General features: G+C 42.2%; 1 protein-coding gene across 1 annotated transcript; it reads left to right on the forward strand.

The window, feature by feature from the left end:
• Positions 1 to 1,526: 1,526 nt before the first annotated feature.
• On the forward strand, positions 1,527 to 17,968 carry HTR5A (5-hydroxytryptamine receptor 5A). Its single transcript, XM_028089202.1, has 2 exons — positions 1,527 to 2,270; positions 17,636 to 17,968. The coding sequence occupies exons 1-2, from the start codon at positions 1,527 to 1,529 to the stop codon at positions 17,966 to 17,968; spliced, it is 1,077 nt and encodes a 358-aa protein (XP_027945003.1).
• The last annotated feature ends 1,955 nt before the right edge of the window (positions 17,969 to 19,923 follow it).

A 19,923-nucleotide genomic window follows, 5' to 3' on the forward strand; every position in this document is an offset into this window, starting at 1 on the left:
TTATTGTACTCTGTGAGAAACCGAATCTTGTGAAAAAAATTTTCTTATCTTCAAATAGCTGAAAAGTTTTTGACCAGACTTGTGGTGAACCACTCATGAATGTAAAGGACTTCATAATACCAATTGTATGCACTTTAAAAATGCTTAATGCCATCTTATATTCCTTTCTGTCATATCGTTTTTCTTAGTTTATTTTATCTTGCTATATCATGTCTCCCTTTGTGAAGTGCTTTTCATCATAACTTCTGGGTAGGAATTTTTATCTTTTCCCAATTATGATGGATGTGTATATGGTCATGTGTGTGTGTGCAAGGAAAGAGTTAAATGCTCCCTCTTTCTTTCTAGTGAGATGGAGTTTTTATAACAATTTATATCCAGTATTGCCCTTCGAAGGAAGCAAATCCAATGGGGACCACTGAAAAGACTGCAGCTTCTCTGTGATTCTGAGGACATAGTTTAAACGTGGTGGTTCCAAAACCTCAGTCATTTCTAGGAACAGCAGTAAATTCTCTCTTGCCTTTTCTCCTTAAAGGACAACTACCCCTTAGGGGAAGCACCAGGTGTTGTGTAGGAAGGACGCAATCATGTACTGACATCTTCAGGAGAAGAAAAGACAGCGATACGATCTTAGACCCTTAACTCGGAACACGCGTGCTAAATGTAAGCCCCTGCGGAAAGCTGAGAACCCACTCAAGGTATCCAGACCACCCCTGAAAGGACGTGGGTAGGGGGTGGCTCAAGGAATATTTCCAGGAGAGTTCATTGGTAAACTTGATCCACTCGGGAAGCGCATTTCAGGAAGCAAGGCCAGTACCGGGGACAGCACCAAGACCCGCGCCCAGGTGGGGAGAGGCAGCAGCACCATGGACAGCACCAACGCCAGCGCCCGGGGCGGAGAGGCGGGGAGAGGCGACCTCATCAGCTGATGCCTTACGTAGGCTGGATCCCCACTTTGAGAAGGCAGGTCTGGATGGGCGCGCCGGCGTTTGCGCTCCAAAGCCGCGGCCCCAGACGGGGTGGGGCTTGGCCTGGGGGGATAGCAGAAGACAGAGCCCAGAAAACAGGTCCCCGCTTGGCTTCCCTGGCACGGAGTTAAGGCTGCAGCCTGCTGCTTGGAGAGAAGGGTGGGTAGCGAGGCGACGCGCGCAGCGAGAGTACTGCTCTGACGCACCAGCACCCCCTCCGGCACCCACACGCTCCAGGGTCGCCCAGCTGCCCCCCGACTTGGGAGATGCTCAGCTCTGGGTGACCAGACAGCTGTCTCTGCCGAGGTGAAAAGCCTGGGCATGTGACAGCTTAGGAGGGCCCTGGCTGTGAGACGCAGCCCAGCACCCTCCTCTCTGCCACACCATCTCCACGTATGCTCACTGGCAGGAGGCTGGGGCCAGTTTCATAGACAATCCCCAGAAACCGCGCCGCCAGCCAGAGGTTGCAAACATCCAGAGTGGCTCTGCGCGCAGTGGCCACCGTCCGTCTTCCTGAACGCCCCTTCTACACTCACTCTGGGCCGGTCTCCTGACCCAACGATGGATTCGCCTCTGAACCTAACCTACTTTTCCCTCTCCACCCCCGCCCCTTTGGAGACCAACCGCAGCAGCCTTGACGCCGAAGACCCGCGCCCCAGCCCGCCCCTCCTCTCTGTCTTCGGTGTGCTTGTTCTGACCTTGCTGGGCTTTCTGGTGGCTGCGACGTTCTCCTGGAACCTCCTGGTGCTGGCGACCATTCTTCGCGTGCGCACCTTCCATCGAGTTCCGCACAACTTAGTGGCGTCCATGGCCATCTCGGATGTGCTCGTGGCCGCGCTGGTCATGCCACTGAGCCTGGTGCATGAGCTGTCCGGCCGCCGTTGGCAGCTGGGCCGACGGCTCTGCCAGCTGTGGATCGCGTGCGATGTGCTCTGCTGTACGGCCAGCATCTGGAATGTGACGGCCATCGCGCTGGACCGCTACTGGTCCATCACCCGCCATCTGGAATACACACTCCGCGCCCGCAAGCGCGTCTCCAACGTAATGATAGTGCTCACCTGGGCGCTCTCCGCGGTGATCTCCCTGGCACCGCTGCTCTTCGGCTGGGGGGAGACCTACTCTGAGGGCAGCGAGGAGTGCCAGGTGAGCCGCGAGCCCTCCTATACCGTGTTCTCCACCGTGGGCGCCTTCTACCTGCCGCTCTGCGTGGTGCTCTTCGTGTACTGGAAGATCTACAAGGCCGCCAAGTTCCGCGTGGGCTCCAGGAAGACCAACAGCGTCTCACCCTTATCGGAGGCCGTGGAGGTGGGTGTTCTAGAGATCCTTGTAAATACTTCACTTGCATTCGTTCAGGCTTTATCTCGGGCAGGCTGACTCCAAAGTTTGTAGAAAGTGAATTTAGTTTCCTTTTGGGGGGAGGGGAGGGGTGAACGGGGAAGGGATAGACTGGGGGAAAACATCAGAGACTGACTCTGTGTCAACATGCGTAGCATCACAGAGCTTAATAATGGCCTTTACCATCTCTGATGGATTATTTCCATATACAAAATGAGGGGTTTGGACTACATACTTCCACAGGGTCCCATTTGGTTCTAAAATTCTGTGGCTCTATAACACCCTTTAGAAGGTCTGAAGAAGTCAGTGTCTGGGGCCACTGGATAAACTTGCAACTTGCTGCACCTAGAGTGCGGTGATCAAGGAGGAGGGAGGGGACAGATGGTAACGTGACTTGGCAGAAAGATTGCTCAACATCAGGCAAAGCAGATTAACGTTTTAGCCCAGTCTATTTTTTTCTTTGCAAATTAAAGCAACTAATTTTGCAAAAACATAGTATCTCCTGGATTACTACCTGCTGTTCTGCAGCATCCTCCTCCCCCGATGCAAGATTATCAAGATGTTTACCTATTTCAGAGCCTGCTTTTGTTATCCACTTCCCTGGCCTGTGGAGCTGCTCTCTGGGTCTGTCCCCAGCCCCATCAGGCCTTTTGTATGCAGGAGAGGATCATTTGTTTGCCTTCCCAAACAAGCTACAGGAGGAAATTAAAAATCTGAGGCAGACAATTCCCCAGCTCTTTACAAGTGGCGTTTTCTGTAGGGCTCTTTTCCTGTCCTCTCTCCACCACGCTTTCCTGTTTTGTTGTTAACTCTTAATAACCCAACCCTATGACTGCAGATTCAGGAAATGTACGACAACTGAATCCAATGGATATGGAAATTGCTCCCCCCTGGACAACTCTCATTGCCAAGGTGATCCCTTGAGCCTAATTCATACATTTAAGTTAGGTCAGAAATCTACACAGCCCCATTTTCTGTTATTGGCTCTGGGGCAACATAAATTCCATTAAGCATATTAACCACACACTATGTATGGGCTTGGTGCAAGGAGTAAAGAATGATAAAGACATCATCTTTCCCATGAAGGGCTCCCTCTAGTGAGGGAGACAGACACCTACTGTGAGTGCCGTAATCCGGTTGTGTTTTCCAGACCAGTAGCTAATTCCAACAATAACCAGTCAATCAAGCTCAGAGGGACCAGAGGTGTAGGTAAGGGAGGAGAGAGTGCATCATTCTAGAAGAAGGAAAAGGGGGTCAGAGGCTACCTGTCCTTTTATCTAGAACCGTGGCCTCAACCAGGGGTGATTTGTCCCCTCCAGGGACCATTTGGAATGTCTGGGGACATTATTAGTAAAATTTGGGGGAGAGTACTAATGACATCTAGCATGTAGATGCCAGGGATGCTGCTCAACACTGTATAGTGCACTGGACAGCCCCCACAACAAAAAAATTATTCAGAGCAAAATGGCAATAGTGCCAGATTTGGGAAAACCTGATCTATTAGATTTCTGAACTGAACAAGGAGTGCTGATGGCTAAGAGCACTCGCAGCACCAAACTGCCTGGAGCTTCCACATGTGTGAGAATCCACCCCAACTCTGGGCCAGGAACAAGAGCACCCGCCACCTTCAGTGGCCCTCCTTATGGGGGCCCTCTTCTGCCAGGATGCTTATCCAGGTAAATGGTTTACAATCAATACCAGATACAGCTTGAAAAGGAAAAGCAGTCACAGTTTTGTCTTGTGGAACTTACTGCAAAGTGATGCAGGCTTTCACTGCTCTGCTCTGGAGACAGCATTAGCAAGCATTTTGACATTGTTCTGCTTTTATACATTTTTTTCTTTTGCACTGTTTCATTTTCTCTGTCTCTCTCTCTCTCTGTCTCTCTCTCTGCCACATAACTTAAGAAAATGGGTCCCTTGGCTTTGCAAGATGTCCAAATGATCCAGGGCTCCACTGTTACTGTGAAGGGTGAATTACAAACCAGGTCTCCTGATTTTTCCCTGGTAGCAGGTGCCGAAGTTTCTAAATACAGTTCTCCCACCACCTAGCTGTGTTACCTAGGGAAACACAACACTTCTTCCTTGCTTCTTTGTCTGTTGCATTTTCTTCAAATACATACTGAGAGCTTAACCTCTGTCAGACACTGAGATGGGAGCTGGCAACACAAGAGATGGGCCTTGCTCTTGGCAAAGGATGATGAAACCACTACTAAAGATCTGGCATAAAAAGATAATGCTGAATTTATTGCTTACTAGTCTGCAGTAGAGCTGTGCTGGCCAGGCACAATCTCTCTGAGCAGAGAACAATGCTAATCTTAAATGGCATTTTTGGGAAGCACGGAGATCAGACACAGGGGACTTTGAGAGGGGGAGGTGGGTTGACATATGTATGAGTCTTTTTTTGTCTTTATTTTTTATTTTATTTAAATTCAATTAATTAACATACACTGTATTATTAGATTCAGAGGTAGAATTTAGTGATTCATCAGTTGCATATATCACCCAGTGCTCATCACATCACGCGACCTCCTTAATGACCATCCCCCAGTCACCCCATCCTGCCCCACCCACCTCCCCTCCAGCAGCCCTCAGTTTGTTCCCTGGAGTTAAGAGTCTCTTATGGTTTGTCTCCCTCTCTGATTTCATCTTATTTTATCTTTCCCTCCCTTCCCCTATGATCCTGTTTTATTTCTTAAATTCCACATATGAGTGAAATCATATGATAATTGTCTTTCTCTGATTGACTCCTTTTGCTTAGCATAATACCCTCTAGTTCCATCCACGTCATTGCAAATGGTAAGATTTCATTTTCTGATGGCTGAGTAATATTGCATTGTTTACATATACCATTCTTCTTTATCCATTCATCTGTTGATGGACATCTGGGCTCTTTCCATAGTTCAACTATTATGGACACTGCTGCTATAAACATCAGGGTGCAGGTGCCCCCTTTGAATTACTACATTTGTATCCTTTGGGTAAATACCTAATAGTGCAATTGCTGCATTGTAGGGAAGCTCTATTTTTAACTTTTTGAGGAACCTCTATGCTGTTTTCCAGAGTGGCTGCACCAGTTAGCATTTCCACCAATAGTGTAAGAGGGTTCCCCTTTCTCTGCATCCTTGCCAACATCTGTCATTTGCTGACTTGTTAATTTTAGCCATTCTGACTGGTATAAGGTAGTATCTCATGGTAGTTTTGATTTGTATTTCCCTGATGCTGAGTGATGTTGAGCACTTTCTCATGTGTCTGTTGGCCATTTGTATGTCTTCTTTGGAGCGATGTCTATCCATGTCTTCTGCCCATTTCTTGGCTGGATTTTTTGTTTATGGGGTATTGAGTTCTTTATAGATTTTAGATACTAGCCTTTTATCTGATAAGACATTTGCAAATATTTTCTCCCATTTTATAGGTTGTCTTTTAGTTTTGTCAATTTGTTTCCTTTGTTGTGCAAAGCTTCTTATCTTGATGAAGTCCCAATAGTTCATTTTTGCTTTTGTTTCTCTTGCCTTTGGAGATGTGTCTAGCAAGACATTGCTGTGGCTGAGGTTGAAGAGGTTGCTGCTTCCATTCTTCTCTAGGATTTTGATGGATTCCTGTCTCACATTTGGGTCTTTCATCCATTTTGAGTTAATTTCCGTGTATGGTGTAAGAAAATGGTCCAGTTTTCATTCTTCTGCATGTGTCCATCCAAAATTCCTAACATCATTTGTCGAAGAGACTGTCTTTTTTCCATTGGATATTCTTTCCTGCTTTGTCGAAGATTTGTTGAACATAGAGCTGAGGATCCATTTCTGGGTTCTCTATTCTGTTCCACTGATCTATGTGTCTGTTTTTGTGCCAGTACCATACTGTCTTGATGATTACAGCTTTGTAATAGAGCTTGAAGTCCAGAATTGTGATGCCTCCAGTTTTGGTTTTCTTTTACAACATTCCTTTTTCTATTCAGGGTCTTCTGGTTCCATACAAATTTTAGAATTATTTATTCCAGCTTTGTGAATTTTGATAGGGTTTGCATTGAATGTATAGATTGCTCTGGGTAGCATAGACATTTTAACAATATATATATATTTTTTAATCCATGAGCATGGAATGTTTTTCCATTTCTTCATGTCATCTTAGATTTCTTTCATCAGTGTTTTCTAGTTTTCAGAGTACAGATCCTTTGCCTCTTTGGTTAGGTTTATTCCTAGGTATCTTATGGTTTTTGGTGCAATTGTAAATGGGATCAATTCCTTAATTTCTCTTTCTTCTGTCTCAGTGTATAGAAATGCAACTGGTTTCTGTGCATTGCTTTTATATCCTGCGACTTTGCTGAATTCCTGTATGAGTTCTAGCAATTTTTGGGTGGAGTCTTTTGGGTTTTCCACATAGAGTATTATGTCATCTGTGAAGAGTGAAAGTTTGAGTTCTTCTTTGCTGATTTGGATGCCTTTTATTTCTTTTTGTTGTCCGAGGCTAGGACTTCCAATACTGTGTTGAACAGCAGTGGTGAGAGTGGACATCCCTTCATGTTCCTGACCTTAGTGGAAAAGCTCTCAGTTTTTCCCCATTGAGAATGATATTCTCTGTGGGTTTTTTGTATATGGCTTTTATGATATTGAGGTATGTTCCCTCTACCCCTACACTGCAGAGAGTTTTAATCAAGAAAGGATGCTGTATTTTGTCAAATGCTTTTTCTGCATCTATTGAGAAGATCATATGGTTCTTATCCTTTCTTTTATTAATGTGGTGTATCATGTTTATTGATTTGCAGGTGTTGAACCACCCCTGCATCCCAGGAATAAATCCCACTTGGTCATGGTGAATAATACTTTTAATGTACTGTTGGATCTTATTAGCTAGTATCTTGGTGAGAATGTTTGCATCTGTGTTCATGAGGGATATTGGTCTTTAATTCTCCTTTTTGGTGGGGTCTTTGTCTGGTTTTGGGATCAAGGTAATGCTGGCCTCACAGAATAAGTTTGGAAGTTTTCCTTCCACTTCTATTTTTTGGAACAGTTTCAGAAGAATAGGTATTAATTCTTCTTTAAATGTCTAGTAGAATTGCCCCTGGGAAGCCATCTAGCCCTGGACTCTTGTTTGTTGAGAGATTTTTGATTACTAATTCAATTTCTTTGCTGGTTATGGGTCTGTTCAGGTTTTCTATTTCTTCCTGTTTCAGTTTTGGTAGTTTATATGTTTCTGGGAATTTATCTATTTCTTCCAGCTTGCATAATTTGTTGGCATATAATTGCTCATAATATTCTCTTATAATTGTTTGCATTCCTTCAATGTTGGTTGTGATTTCTCCTCTTTAATTCATGATTTTACACTTATTTGGGTCCTTTCTCTTTTCTTTTTAAATAAGTCTGGCTAGGGGTTAAAAAGGATTCTGACGGGGGCTGGGTGGCGCAGTCGGTTAAGCATCAGGCTCTCGGGTTTGGCTCAGGTCATGATCTCCTGGTTGTGGGATTGAGCCCCACGTTGTGTTCTGTGCTCGTGCAGAGTCTGCTTCGGATTCTGTCTCCCTCCCTCTCTGCCCCTCCCTGCTCATGCTCTCTCTCAAATAAATAAATAAAATTTAAAAAAAGAAGGGCTTCTGAAATTGCTTTATATAATGTATTTTATAGTTTTATATTTTAAATTTTCACAGCTGGATTATATAGCTCCTCTCTTTTCTATGCTTCTACTTTATCCCCATCTGAAGGGATGTCAATTAATTTCACTCACTAGTACAAATTTGTAGTCAAGGACAATAAAAATTTTTTCAATACTCTCATGAAGTTTCAAATTCTATAACAATTTTTATTATTACTTTCTCTATGAAGTTTAGGAAAGTTCTAAATTATCGCTGTTAACTCTAGTTTTAATTGAAAATATATAGGTTTGTCTCCTTATCTGGCAATCTTACTGTGTGACTTTGGTTTTTCTGAGAAAACCCTGAAGAAAGGACAGTGCATTTAGGAGGTTGGGTGAAGCTGAATAGAAATATGCAAGACCTAGGTATGCAAGGCAGGCGGGTTTGGGAGTGTTACAAAATCTCTGAGACTATTTTAGAGTTAGAATTTTGTTTAAGACCTTAACATACCAATTAAAGAAGGTGTTAACTGTTTGGTATTTTTCTCCTAATTTTTCTACTGCTCTTAAATGGCTTAATTTATTGATTTTTGACTTGGTCAGAAGTTCCTTATTAAGATTAATAAAAAGGCTTATTGATCTTATTAATTCTTTCAAAGAACCAGCTTCTAGTTTCATTGATCTGATCTACTGTGTTTCTGGTTTCTAATTCATTGATCTCTGCTCTAATCTTAATTATTTCTCTTCTAATGCGTGGCTTAGGCATCGTTTATTGCTTTTTCTCTAGTTCTTTAGGGTGTAAAGTTAGTTGGTGAATTCGGGATTTTTCTATTTTTTTGAGTGAGGCTTAGACGGCTATGTATTTCCCCCTTAGGACCTCCTTTGCAGTATCCCATAGGTTTTGGACCGATGTCTTTTCGTTCTCATTGGTTTCCATGAATTGTCAATAAACCACAGACTTATCCAAAAGACAAGAGAAAGGACCCAAATTAATAAAATTATGAATGAAAGGGAGAGATCATTACTAACACCAAGGAAATAGAAACAATTATTAGAAATTATTATCAACAACTATATGCCAATAAATTGAGCAACCTGGATGAAATGGATGCCTTCCTGGAAACCTATAAACTCCCAAGACTGAAACAGGAAGAAATTGACAACCTGAATAGGCCAACAACCAGTAGGAAATTGAAGCAGTGATCAAAAACCTCCCAAAAAACAAGAGTCCAGGGCCTGTTGAATTCCTTGGGGGAATTCTACCAAACATTCAAAGAAGAAATAATACCTATTCTCCTGAAGCTGTTTCAAAAAATAGAAACAGAAGGAAAGCTTCCAGACTCATTCTATGAGGCCAGCATTACTTTAATCCCCAAACCAGGCAAAGACCCCATCAAAAAGGAGAATTTGAGACAAAATATCCCTGATGAATATGGATTCCAAAATCCTCAACAAAATCCTAGCTAATAGGATCCAACAATACATTAAAAGAATCATCCCACGACCAAGTGGGATTTATTCCTGGGATGCAAGGGTGGTTCAACATTCGCAAATCAATCAATGTGATAGAACACATTAATAAGAGGAGAGAGAAGAACCATATGGTCCTCTCAATTGATGCAGGAAAAGCATTTAACAAAATACAGCATCCTTTCCTGATTAAAACTCTTCAGAGTATAGGGATAGAGGGAACATTCCTCAAGTTCATAAAATCCATCTATGAAAAACCCACAGCCAATATCATCCTCAATGGGGAAAAGCTGAGAGCCTTTCCCTTAAGATCAGGAACACGACAAGGATGCCCACTCTTGCCACTATTGTTCAACATAGTATTAGAAGCCCTAGCACAGCAATCAGACAACAAAAAGAAATAAAAAGTATTCAAATTGGCAAAGAAGAAGTCAAACTCTCTTCACAGATGACATGATACTTTATGTGGAAAATCCAAAAGACTCCACCCCCAAATTACTAGAACTCATACAGCACTTCAGTAATGTGGCAGGATACAAAATCAATGCACAGAAATCAGTTGCTTTCTTATACACTAACAATGCAACTGTAGAAAGAGAAATTAAAGAAACGATTCCATTTAAAATAGCATCAAAAACCATAAGATACCTCAGAATAAAACTAACCGAAGAGGTAAAAGATCTATACTCTAGGAACTACAGAACACTCATGAAAGAAATTGAAGAAGACACAAAAAGATGGAAAAACATTCCATGCTCATGCATTGGAAGAATAAACATTGTTAAAATGTCTGTGCTACCCAGAGCAATCTATACCTTCAATGCCATCCTGATCAAAATTCCAATGACATCTTTCAAAGTGCTGGAACAAACAATCCTAGAATTTGTACGGAATCAGAAAACACCCCAAATCGCCAAGGAAATGTTGAAAAAGAAAAACAAAGGTGGGGGCATCACATTGCCCGATTTCAAACTATATTAAAAAGCAGTGATCACCAAGACAGCATGGTACTGGCACAAAAACAAACATATAGACCAATGAAAGAGAATAGAGAGCCCAGATATGGACCCTCAACTCTATGGCCAAATAATCTTTGACAAAGCAGGAAAAAAATATGCAGTGGAAAAAAGATAGTCTCTTCAATAAATGGTGCTGGGAAAATTGGACAGCTATATACAGAAGAATGAAACTCGACCATTTTCTAATACCATACACAAAGATAAACTCAAAATGGTTGAAAGATCTCAATGTGAGACAGGAATCCATCAAAATTCTAGAGGAGAACATAGGCAGTGACCTCTTTGACATCGGTTCAGCAACTTCTTGCAAGATTCATCTCCAGGGGCGCCTGGGTGGCTCAGTTGGTTAAGCGACTGCCTTTGGCTCAGGTCATGATCCTGGCGTCCCTGGATTGAGTCCCGCATCGGGCTCCCTGCTCGGCGGGAAGCCCGCTTCTCCCTCTGACCCTCCCCCTCTCGTGTGCTTTCTCTCTCTCTCATTCTCTCTCTCTCAAATAAATAAATAAAATCTTAAAAAAAAAAAGATTCATCTCCAAAGGCTAGTGAAACAAAAGCAAAAATGAACTTTGGGGACTTCCTCAAGATAAAAAGTTTCTGCACAGCAAAGGAAACAGTCAACAAAACAAAGAGGCAACCCACGGAATGGGAGAAGATATTTGCAAATGACACTACAGATAAAGGGCTGGTATCCAAGATCTATAAAGAACTTCTCATCCTCGGGGCGCCTGGGTGGCTCAGTTGGTTAGGCGACTGCCTTCGGCTCAGGTCATGATCCTGGAGTCCCACGAGTCATCGGACTCCCTGCTCAGCGGGGAGTCTGCTTCTCCCTCTGACCCTCCCCCCTCTCATGCTCTCTCTCTCTCTCAAGTAAATAAATAAAATCTTTAAAAAAAAAAAAAAAAGAACTTCTCATCCTCAACACCCAAAAAACAAATAAGTCAAAGAATGGGCAAAAGACATGAACAGACACTTCTCCAAAGAAGACATAGAAATGGCTGACAGACACATGAAAAAATGTTCATCATCATTAGCCATCAGGGAAATTCAAATCAAAACCACACTGAGATACCACTTTACACCAGTTAGAATGGCAAAAATTAACGAGGCAAGAAACAACAAATGTTGGAGAGGTTGTGGAGAAAGGGAAATCCTCTTACGCTGTTGATGGGAATGCAAGTTGGTACAGCCGCTTTGGAAAACAGTGTGGAGGTGCCTCAGAAAATTAAAAATAGAGCTACCCTATGACACTACTGGGTATTTACCCCAAAGACATAGATGTAGTGAAAAGAAGGGCCATATGCACCGCAACGTTCATAGCAGCAATGTCCACAATAGCCAAACTGTGGAAAGAGCCGAGATGCCCTTCAACAGATGAACGGATAAAGAAGATGTGGTCCATATATACAATGGAATATTACTCAGCCATCAGAAAGGTTGAATACACAACTTTTACATCCACATGGATGGGACTGGAGGAGATGATGCTAAGTGAAATAAGTCAAGCAGAGAAAATCAATTACAAGATGGTTTCACTTGTGGAACCTAAGGAATAGCAGGGAGGACATTAGGAGAAGGAAGGGAGAAATGAAAGGGGGTAATCGGAGGGGGAGACGAACCACGAGAGACTATGGACTCTGAGAAACAAACTGAGGGTGTTAGAGGGGAGGGGCGTGGGGGGATGGGTTAGTCTGGTGATGGGTATTAAGGAGGGCACGTTCTGCGTGGAGCACTGGGTGTTATATGAAAACAATGAAGCGTGGATCACCACATTAAAAACTAATGATGTAATGTATGGTGACTAACATAACATAATAAAATAAAATAAAAAAAGATTAATAAAAAGGCATTTGTCAAGAAAAGCACAAGAGTTAGGATTATAAGGCAATTTAAAATAGGAAGTCAACGTCCCTAAAGGAGAAATTCAAGATCTTGGCTTAGACAAACCATGACACACAAGAAAGAGCCTCCATGGTTGGCCAACAGTCTGTGCCAATGAATAGTGTCTCAGGATCCCTAACCAGAGGCTAGCAGGGGCCCATACAATCACCAACCCAACACTCACTGAACTAGAATACCAGCTAAACAAAGTGACATTCTTTCACGAATTAAGAAGACAGGGAGTGCCCTCAAATTTTGTAAAGGACCCAAAGCAAAGTTTGATTAATTGTTTTTCCACAGACATCAACTACATAATGAAAGATGCTTGAAATGCTTTTGTTATTTCAGGCAAATCAAATTAAATCAAACTATCAAACTACAAGAGAACCTTAGTCCTTTTTGTTTTTGTCTCAACATGTTAGCTCAGTAATGTCTTGGTGAACTGTGAGTGAACTCTATTGATTTTTCTAATAAATCCTTAGAAACCTTCATACAGCATGAGGGCTGTTGGTATTTTGAAAAAGGTTAACAGGTAGAAGCATACATGTTTTCCTTTTGTTTTTCAAACTTGTTTGTAAACATAAATATGCCCTTTTATTAAATAAATACACAGCAATGTTTTTTTTTTTTAATTGCCTTTCCACAAATTGGTCTTCAGTCTAACAGTCCTCAAAACATTAGTCCTTGGGCCTGGCTTGGAATGGATTAGTAGCTTATCAAGCCAATGCCTTAGAGAACAATCCTTTCTACTTCAACTGAAAGAAAGCCTCTCCAGGAAAAAAATTTTTTTTAAATTACCCAATGAAACCAAGACCTTGCACATATAGACAAATAACAGCAAAAGCAAAGCAAGTAGCAGTAAATTAAGTACATTAAGGGCATAAAAAATATTTGCTAAATGGTACACCTCCAGGACAAGAGATCTAATGGGCTTACCCAAAGATCTAAGTCAATTACCAAATGGTATATATCTCATTCAAAGATCTAGGTACTTGATACAAAGACCTAAGCCTAAAGACCTTAAATGAAGACACTTTTGGTTACAAGTCCTAGGATAACAAAATGCAGAGAGCAAGAAGAGCCCAGTGAGGCTGGTTGGAGCTGCTGAGACTGGCACCCCTGGGGGCAGATCCTGAGTGCAACTGGACTTTGGGGCCCAGTGAATATACTGTGGTCCAAGCATCCTGTAGAGGGTCTTCAAAATGATCTCAGTGGATGCTCTAGAACTGTCTAAAGATGATACAAGCACCGCATAGTATCTGAAATAGAAATACAAGCCAAACCTACTGCTTACTACAGTAAGAAAGTCATGTTTGTCAGGTTCTGTCTCTAGCGCAGAGCAGAATGCCAACAATCTCTGGGGACAGGGACAGCATGGAGTTCAGGAACTGGAAGGCAGTGGATGGATATCACCCTAAAGTGGGGTTACTCAGTGAGACTGCTGTCGATTGCTTGGCACCCAGAGGAGCGTTTATTGGGGTGAGTCCCACCCTAATTGGCTGACTTTCAGAAGCGAGGGCAGCCAAGGATTGGTTGGTTTGCAAATGTGTATTTACAAAACTGTATTGTCCCTGATCAACTGAAGATATTTAGACAAGTAGCAAGGTTCCTTCTTACCATAGCTATGGAACAATCAGGCTTTTCCTAAGTTAGTTGGGAAGTTTGAGGAATGTTTTCACTCTTCCCCCTTGTGGAACCCTTCCTTAACATGTAAGACCATTTCTAGCTTGAGCATCCTGGTTCATCTGTCCATCTTCTATTCTGACAGTGGTGTGGTCTAACATGCAAATCACCCAAAATCACACTTCTAAGGTAAGAGTCTTCATCCCTAAGCTTCAGTACCCACTATTGATGGTAATCTATTGATTATCTGTGATATTAATAGGAAAGTGAAACCAAATTAAAGGAAATTAAAGCAATATATTAGATTTATGATTAACCAGTGAATTGTTATTTATCACATAACCATTTTGGAAAAACGAGAAGTCTAACACATAAGTACATGTCCCCCAAAGAATGCGTTTATTTGGAGAGATGAGGCTAATTGTTCACTTAGAAAAATTTTATATGTGAAGTGATGGGCATTGAGGGGGGGACATGTGCTGTGATGAGCACTGAGTGCTATACGCTACTGATGAATTGTTGAACACTAAAAAAAAAATAAATTAAAAAATAAATGATACAGTGTTATGAAGATAATTATAAAAAGTCTAATTTGGCTTGAATGCTCACTTCCTTTTACCCTACTACTTCTTTTTCTATAAATCTACTAATGAGTATGTTGAGTAATTGATAGAGTAATTAATAGAATTCAATTCTCCAGACTCAGGTGCTTTATTGCAATCATTGATTAGCAGAGAGCAAAGATCTAAGGAGTCCCTGAGTCAGAAAGTCACAGGGTGAGCAACCAAAAGACATTAGACAACCAGAAACCTAAAACCTCCCAAACAACAAAGATCCGCCTCCCATAGGAGCCTCTGCTGTCCCAAAAGAACCATTTTAAATCAGTGACCCTCTTTCTTCTGTCAAGTGAGTTGGTGTTGAATGCTGCACCAAGAGAAATGTCAATGCTGATCAACATTTCGCATTGAGGTTGTAGAAAATGTGCTTTTCTGAGACATATGGAGTTCTAGGACTCACCTATAAACAATTCCTGACTCCAAGCAAACCATAAAAATAAAGTATTTAGAAAAAATATTTAACTTGAATTTAAAGTAGAACCCTAAGGGGTTCTCATGGAACATGACAAGAATTGTTAAAACATGACACTTGAATCTTTGTTGGAAGGGCCTGTGGATGTGGGCTCCCACCCTGCTGTACTAACAACTGAGTGAGAAAGGAGCATGAATCTAACACCTGTGAGGGAACATTTAGCTGAAACACCCTTCTGACATGGGAGAAATCATCCTGAATACAAACTTAGAAATGAAATACTTGGAACATCTTTAAGAACACACTTCACTCAACATTAGAACCATGACGCAGTGGAAAATCCTTGCAGACCCAATGAGTGTATGTTTTATTTGGGAATAGCTCATCCTCTGTAAGAACCTAGGTAAACTGTACTGGAAGAACACAAGGCTTTAGAGTACACTGCCAAATACCCATACAAGCAGGCCTGCACGTAGGGCACTTTACATTCATTTACAGGGACCATGACTGAAGTGATGGGCTTCCATGAAACTGTCTTATAATACTTAGACCCCCCCTTTCCTAAGACTAATTTTTATAGAAATATTCAAATCCTACACTTGCATGTAGGTCATACACCTGGATAAACAACCACTGTGGTCCCATCTCTCAGATGGGTGATGAGCTACATCCTGATATGGCAGCCCCTTTGGATATAGGACTGGATCTGAGTGTACAGAAGGGCAAAATCTCAAGACAGGGAGATATCCTGAATGCCAATCATTAGGAAAGAAGGTGGCTTCCCAGAATGGAAACCTTGCAACTTTTTCCATTATGAAACAGAAAACTCCTACAAATAGAATGTGCAACTTTGGGGGTTATATCTCAGCCTTACAGAAGGTTGGCTTTACATTGATAGTTTCATTGTGAGGCTCATTGGGTCTTGCAGCTGAAAGTTGAGTATATAGAGGACTAAACGTGGGCTTCTGGAGTCAGTCTGCAAAGGCTAATGACCACAGGGAAGGCAGACATGGAGTCAGGATGTTGCTGTATTTATTTCTACTTTGACAAAAGTCTAGTTTAAGTGTTCCACCTTTATATCAGCTGTGCTATAGAGAATTAAGGGGTGGGCGCAAGGGAGTCACAACCCTGAGTGGCCAGTGTTACCACCAAAAAACTGCTGAGAGGGAGGAGAATTTCAGGAGGGTGGGGGATGGTTTAACGGTCAGGACCAGAATTCTCCTTCAATTGCCATCTTTGGAAAATGGGGGGAAAGGGCTTCTCGGATGCCATTTTAGGATTGAGTTTTATTAAGAAATTGGTGGGTTTCCCTGTTTTATGCTGAAAAATGAAACTATTCTGTTTGTATTTCTGTAAATGAATTCCCTGCAAAGTACTACCAGATATGCACTAATAATATAAGAAAGGTTACTATCGTTCCATCTCGGGGTGAGATTGGGGTATAGAAAGAGAGATTTTCACTTCTCATTTTATGTATGTTTTTAAGGGTTGCAGTATTGTGGACTATTTGTCCCAATATTGATGATCTTCTTTTTGGTTGTACAATACTTGTTTCATTGTTCTTCACGTAAATGACAGGAAGGCTATCATACAAATTTAATAATTCATATATTAACTAATATGACTTTAACCATAGTGTTCCTATTTATACCTCATTATTCTACATGACAGATAAGTCGATGTCTTTTGACTCCAATTTATAGATGTAGCTATGAACCGGTTAAGTGGTTTAGGTTAACGAGAATGACCTTCTGATTTGGTCCTTTGTCTGAAAGGTTGTTTGCTGCCTGGGAGAGAGCTGTGTAATTCTCCTTTTCAAATGTACTGGGGTTACAGAACGCTGGGGTTTGGAAGAATGATATTTAATGTCCATGTAGTCTCACCTATCAGTGAATGATTGATCGGCCCAGAAATTGTCCCAAATTCTAACTGGACCAGTTAACTTGCTAGTTTAGTAGATCTACCCATTGTAATTTCTCCATATTCAGGTTGTCTTTTCGTCGGATAGTCCTTATTTCAATCCCCCAAAGATGGAAGTAAAAGGACCGGAATGGAAGGAAGAGCCCCTTTCCCAGAAATCCCACTTCTCTGGAGAAGGGACTAGAATGTCGAGAGCCTGATTCTGTGGAAACCTGCCCAAAGGAGACCGGGGAGCACCCAACTGGGGAGACTCTAAGAGTTTGGAGTCTGTTTTCCATGAAAGTTGGGGGAGGGGAAGGACACAGAATAAGCCCTGGAGGAGATAAGTGTCCTGGTGAGTGAACTGTCGCAAACAGTCATAGGAAACTAACACCAGAAGGAATTCTAGAAAATTCCTTTAGGGAGGATTCACATGAACACAGAAAGTTATTAAAATTTCGGAAAATCAGGCTTTAGTTGTCCAAGGGTTTGGTAAGGACTTAGCACCCTTTCGATTACTCATGTACCTTTGTCAGTAAATGATATGTACTGCATGACTGGGTTATTTCTGTTTTCCTTGTTGAATAGGCAGCAACAGGGAATTCATCGTCATCACATTTATTATGGATGCTCCCTTCCTTCCATTTCTAAGATGTAAGCAAGCCCCCCTGCTCTGTCGCCATGTTTTCACAGCTGAGGGTGGGCTCCACAGGCTGCCAGTTTCCCACACCCGACAATCGAGGACTTTCTCTTCAAGTGGTGTGCAGGAGGCAGGCATCTGTGTCTGGGTTCACCTTACCCTTGCCTGACAGGCATGAGAAGCTGGCTCTTCATGAAGCTTCTGCTGATCTTTTCCAGGCGAAGACCTCTGCTCAGCAGCCCCAGATGGTGTTCACTGTCCGCCACACGACCGTCACCTTCCAGACAGAAGGGGACACGTGGAGGGAACAGAAAGAGCAGAAAGCTGCCCTGATGGTGGGCATCCTCATTGGGGTGTTTGCACTCTGCTGGATCCCCTTCTTCACCACAGAGCTCATCAGCCCCCTCTGCTCCTGCGACATCCCCGCCATCTGGAAGAGCATCTTCCTTTGGCTGGGCTACTCCAACTCCTTCTTTAACCCCCTCATCTATACAGCTTTCAATAAGAACTACAATAGCGCCTTTAAGAATTTCTTTTCTAGGCAACACTGAGCATGAGGCCTGGGGATAAGAAGGAGCTATCCCCTAACTCAGTGAAATTTCCAACACCATCTACTTCCCCATCCCTACCCAGCACCACATTGAAGACACAAGCCCTCCAGGCTCTCCAGGGTCGTCTTCAGAACTAGCCCTCACTTCCAAACTCCTAGGTAGGAATGTGGGTCTTCACAGGCAGTGTGGGTGACACGCAGTGATCTAACTTACCTGTTACTGCTCACTCTGCACCTAACAACCACAGAGTTTGCCCACAAAGTGCCCTTCCCCACCCCCCAAATCCTCTCCAGCGTGGTCATCGTCCTTGCCCCAGAGAAGTCAAACAAGGCAGACGAGAGGGAGGAAATCAAGCAACATGGACAGGTTGGGAATGGATAGAAAATGATGAAGAAGTCGGAATGGGGACATCCGAGGGGTAGGAAATCATAATTCCCAGTTTTCTGGAATAGTCCCTAGTTTGAAATTCCATTCTATAGTCCTGGTAAGTATACCCTAGTACTTATTGTGTATGTCCCAGTGTTTGGCTACAAAATATTGTCTCTAAACCTATTAAAGTACATAGCCACAGCTGCAAGGCCAGTGAATATTGGTTTTAAGGCTTTGTTTGTGGCAACCATGCACATGTGCTCTGTGCATGCGCATGCACACACACACACACACACACACACACACACACACACACAACTATGGAGGAGGTGAAGGTTCCACTTGGCTAGTTTATTCTAAAATTTAACCCATCAACTTGGAAAAGAACTAAAAATCAAATATCTCCTTCCATTCTGAAGCAACTGTGCACAAAAAAATGTTACAATCCACTGGGTTTGTAGAATCTCTCAAACTTGCTTATTTTCTATGGGTTTTATTTGTATGGAATTTATTCAGATGTTGCAGGACTAAGACCTCTAACCTTGGATCACAGGACTCGAGGAAAACAGTTGTCATGATGGGTGGCTTACCTCAGTATAGTTTCACAACCAAGGACTGTGAAGGCACACTCACCAAACAAGCACACTTTAAAGGGACCATTGGTTAATTTGCTGTCTTTTGATTGGTGTGTGAATCCCTGCTAGGAGGCCAACACTAGCAACTAGTGAGAAAGGCAGAAATGCGGTAAAATGTGGCCTCAGTCCCTCGCAAAGTGACATCTTTATATAAATAAGTCAAGGCAATTAAGTGGTGGTACAGCCCTTGTATGGTCATAGAAAACCCAGGCCATTAGACAAAACTTTAAAAAGGTCTCAGACAATAAAACTGGCTGTGGTCCACTACGTCCCTGATTCTTTGAATGCATGAAGTTTAAAATTATGTATTATAACAGTCTTTGAATTATTATAATAAATATATGTATTCCTTTGTTTATAATAAATTATATCAATTAAGATTTAAAAAATAGGAAATTTATGTTAATTTGTAGTCTTCGTTGGAAGCCTAGTCTTGCCTTTACTGCGAAGAGTCTTTACTCCAAGAATGTGAGTGAATGAGAAAATGTTGCACAACTTTTGTGAGGTCATGACTGACAATGCTAAGTGCAGACCTCATGTCTATGCATTGAAGCAAATTCATGGAAGAATTTACTCGGAAACACTTTTAGATTTTTTCTTCCTTCTGCGTATATCACTTGAGGTGCCAAGCCCACAAATATTTTAAAATACAGATTGTTCACTTGCTTGAGTTACCTTTCCCACGATTACTTGGAACCAGAGAGGCCACCAAATCTTATTAGATTCTAGCGTTATAATAAAGGAAGTGTTTCCAAAATTTCATTAGTACCCCATAGCGGAGGAAGCTACGCTCAGACACGGAGAACCTGGAGATGGGCCATCGAACCAAGGGTAAAATTGTTCAAGTCTATTCTCTCTGAAAGTCCACGTGAAATTCTTTATTATACTCCATAATTTCAATGTTTGTCTTCCTGTTTTCTAAAAAAAGTTTTTTTTCCTTCAAACTTTTCA

The sequence above is a fragment of the Eumetopias jubatus genome, unplaced genomic scaffold, assembly GCF_037043125.1.
Source record: "Eumetopias jubatus isolate StellerSeaLion01/CBP00866 unplaced genomic scaffold, mEumJub1_p1.0 scaffold_14, whole genome shotgun sequence".
Classification (NCBI taxonomy): domain Eukaryota; kingdom Metazoa; phylum Chordata; class Mammalia; order Carnivora; family Otariidae; genus Eumetopias; species Eumetopias jubatus.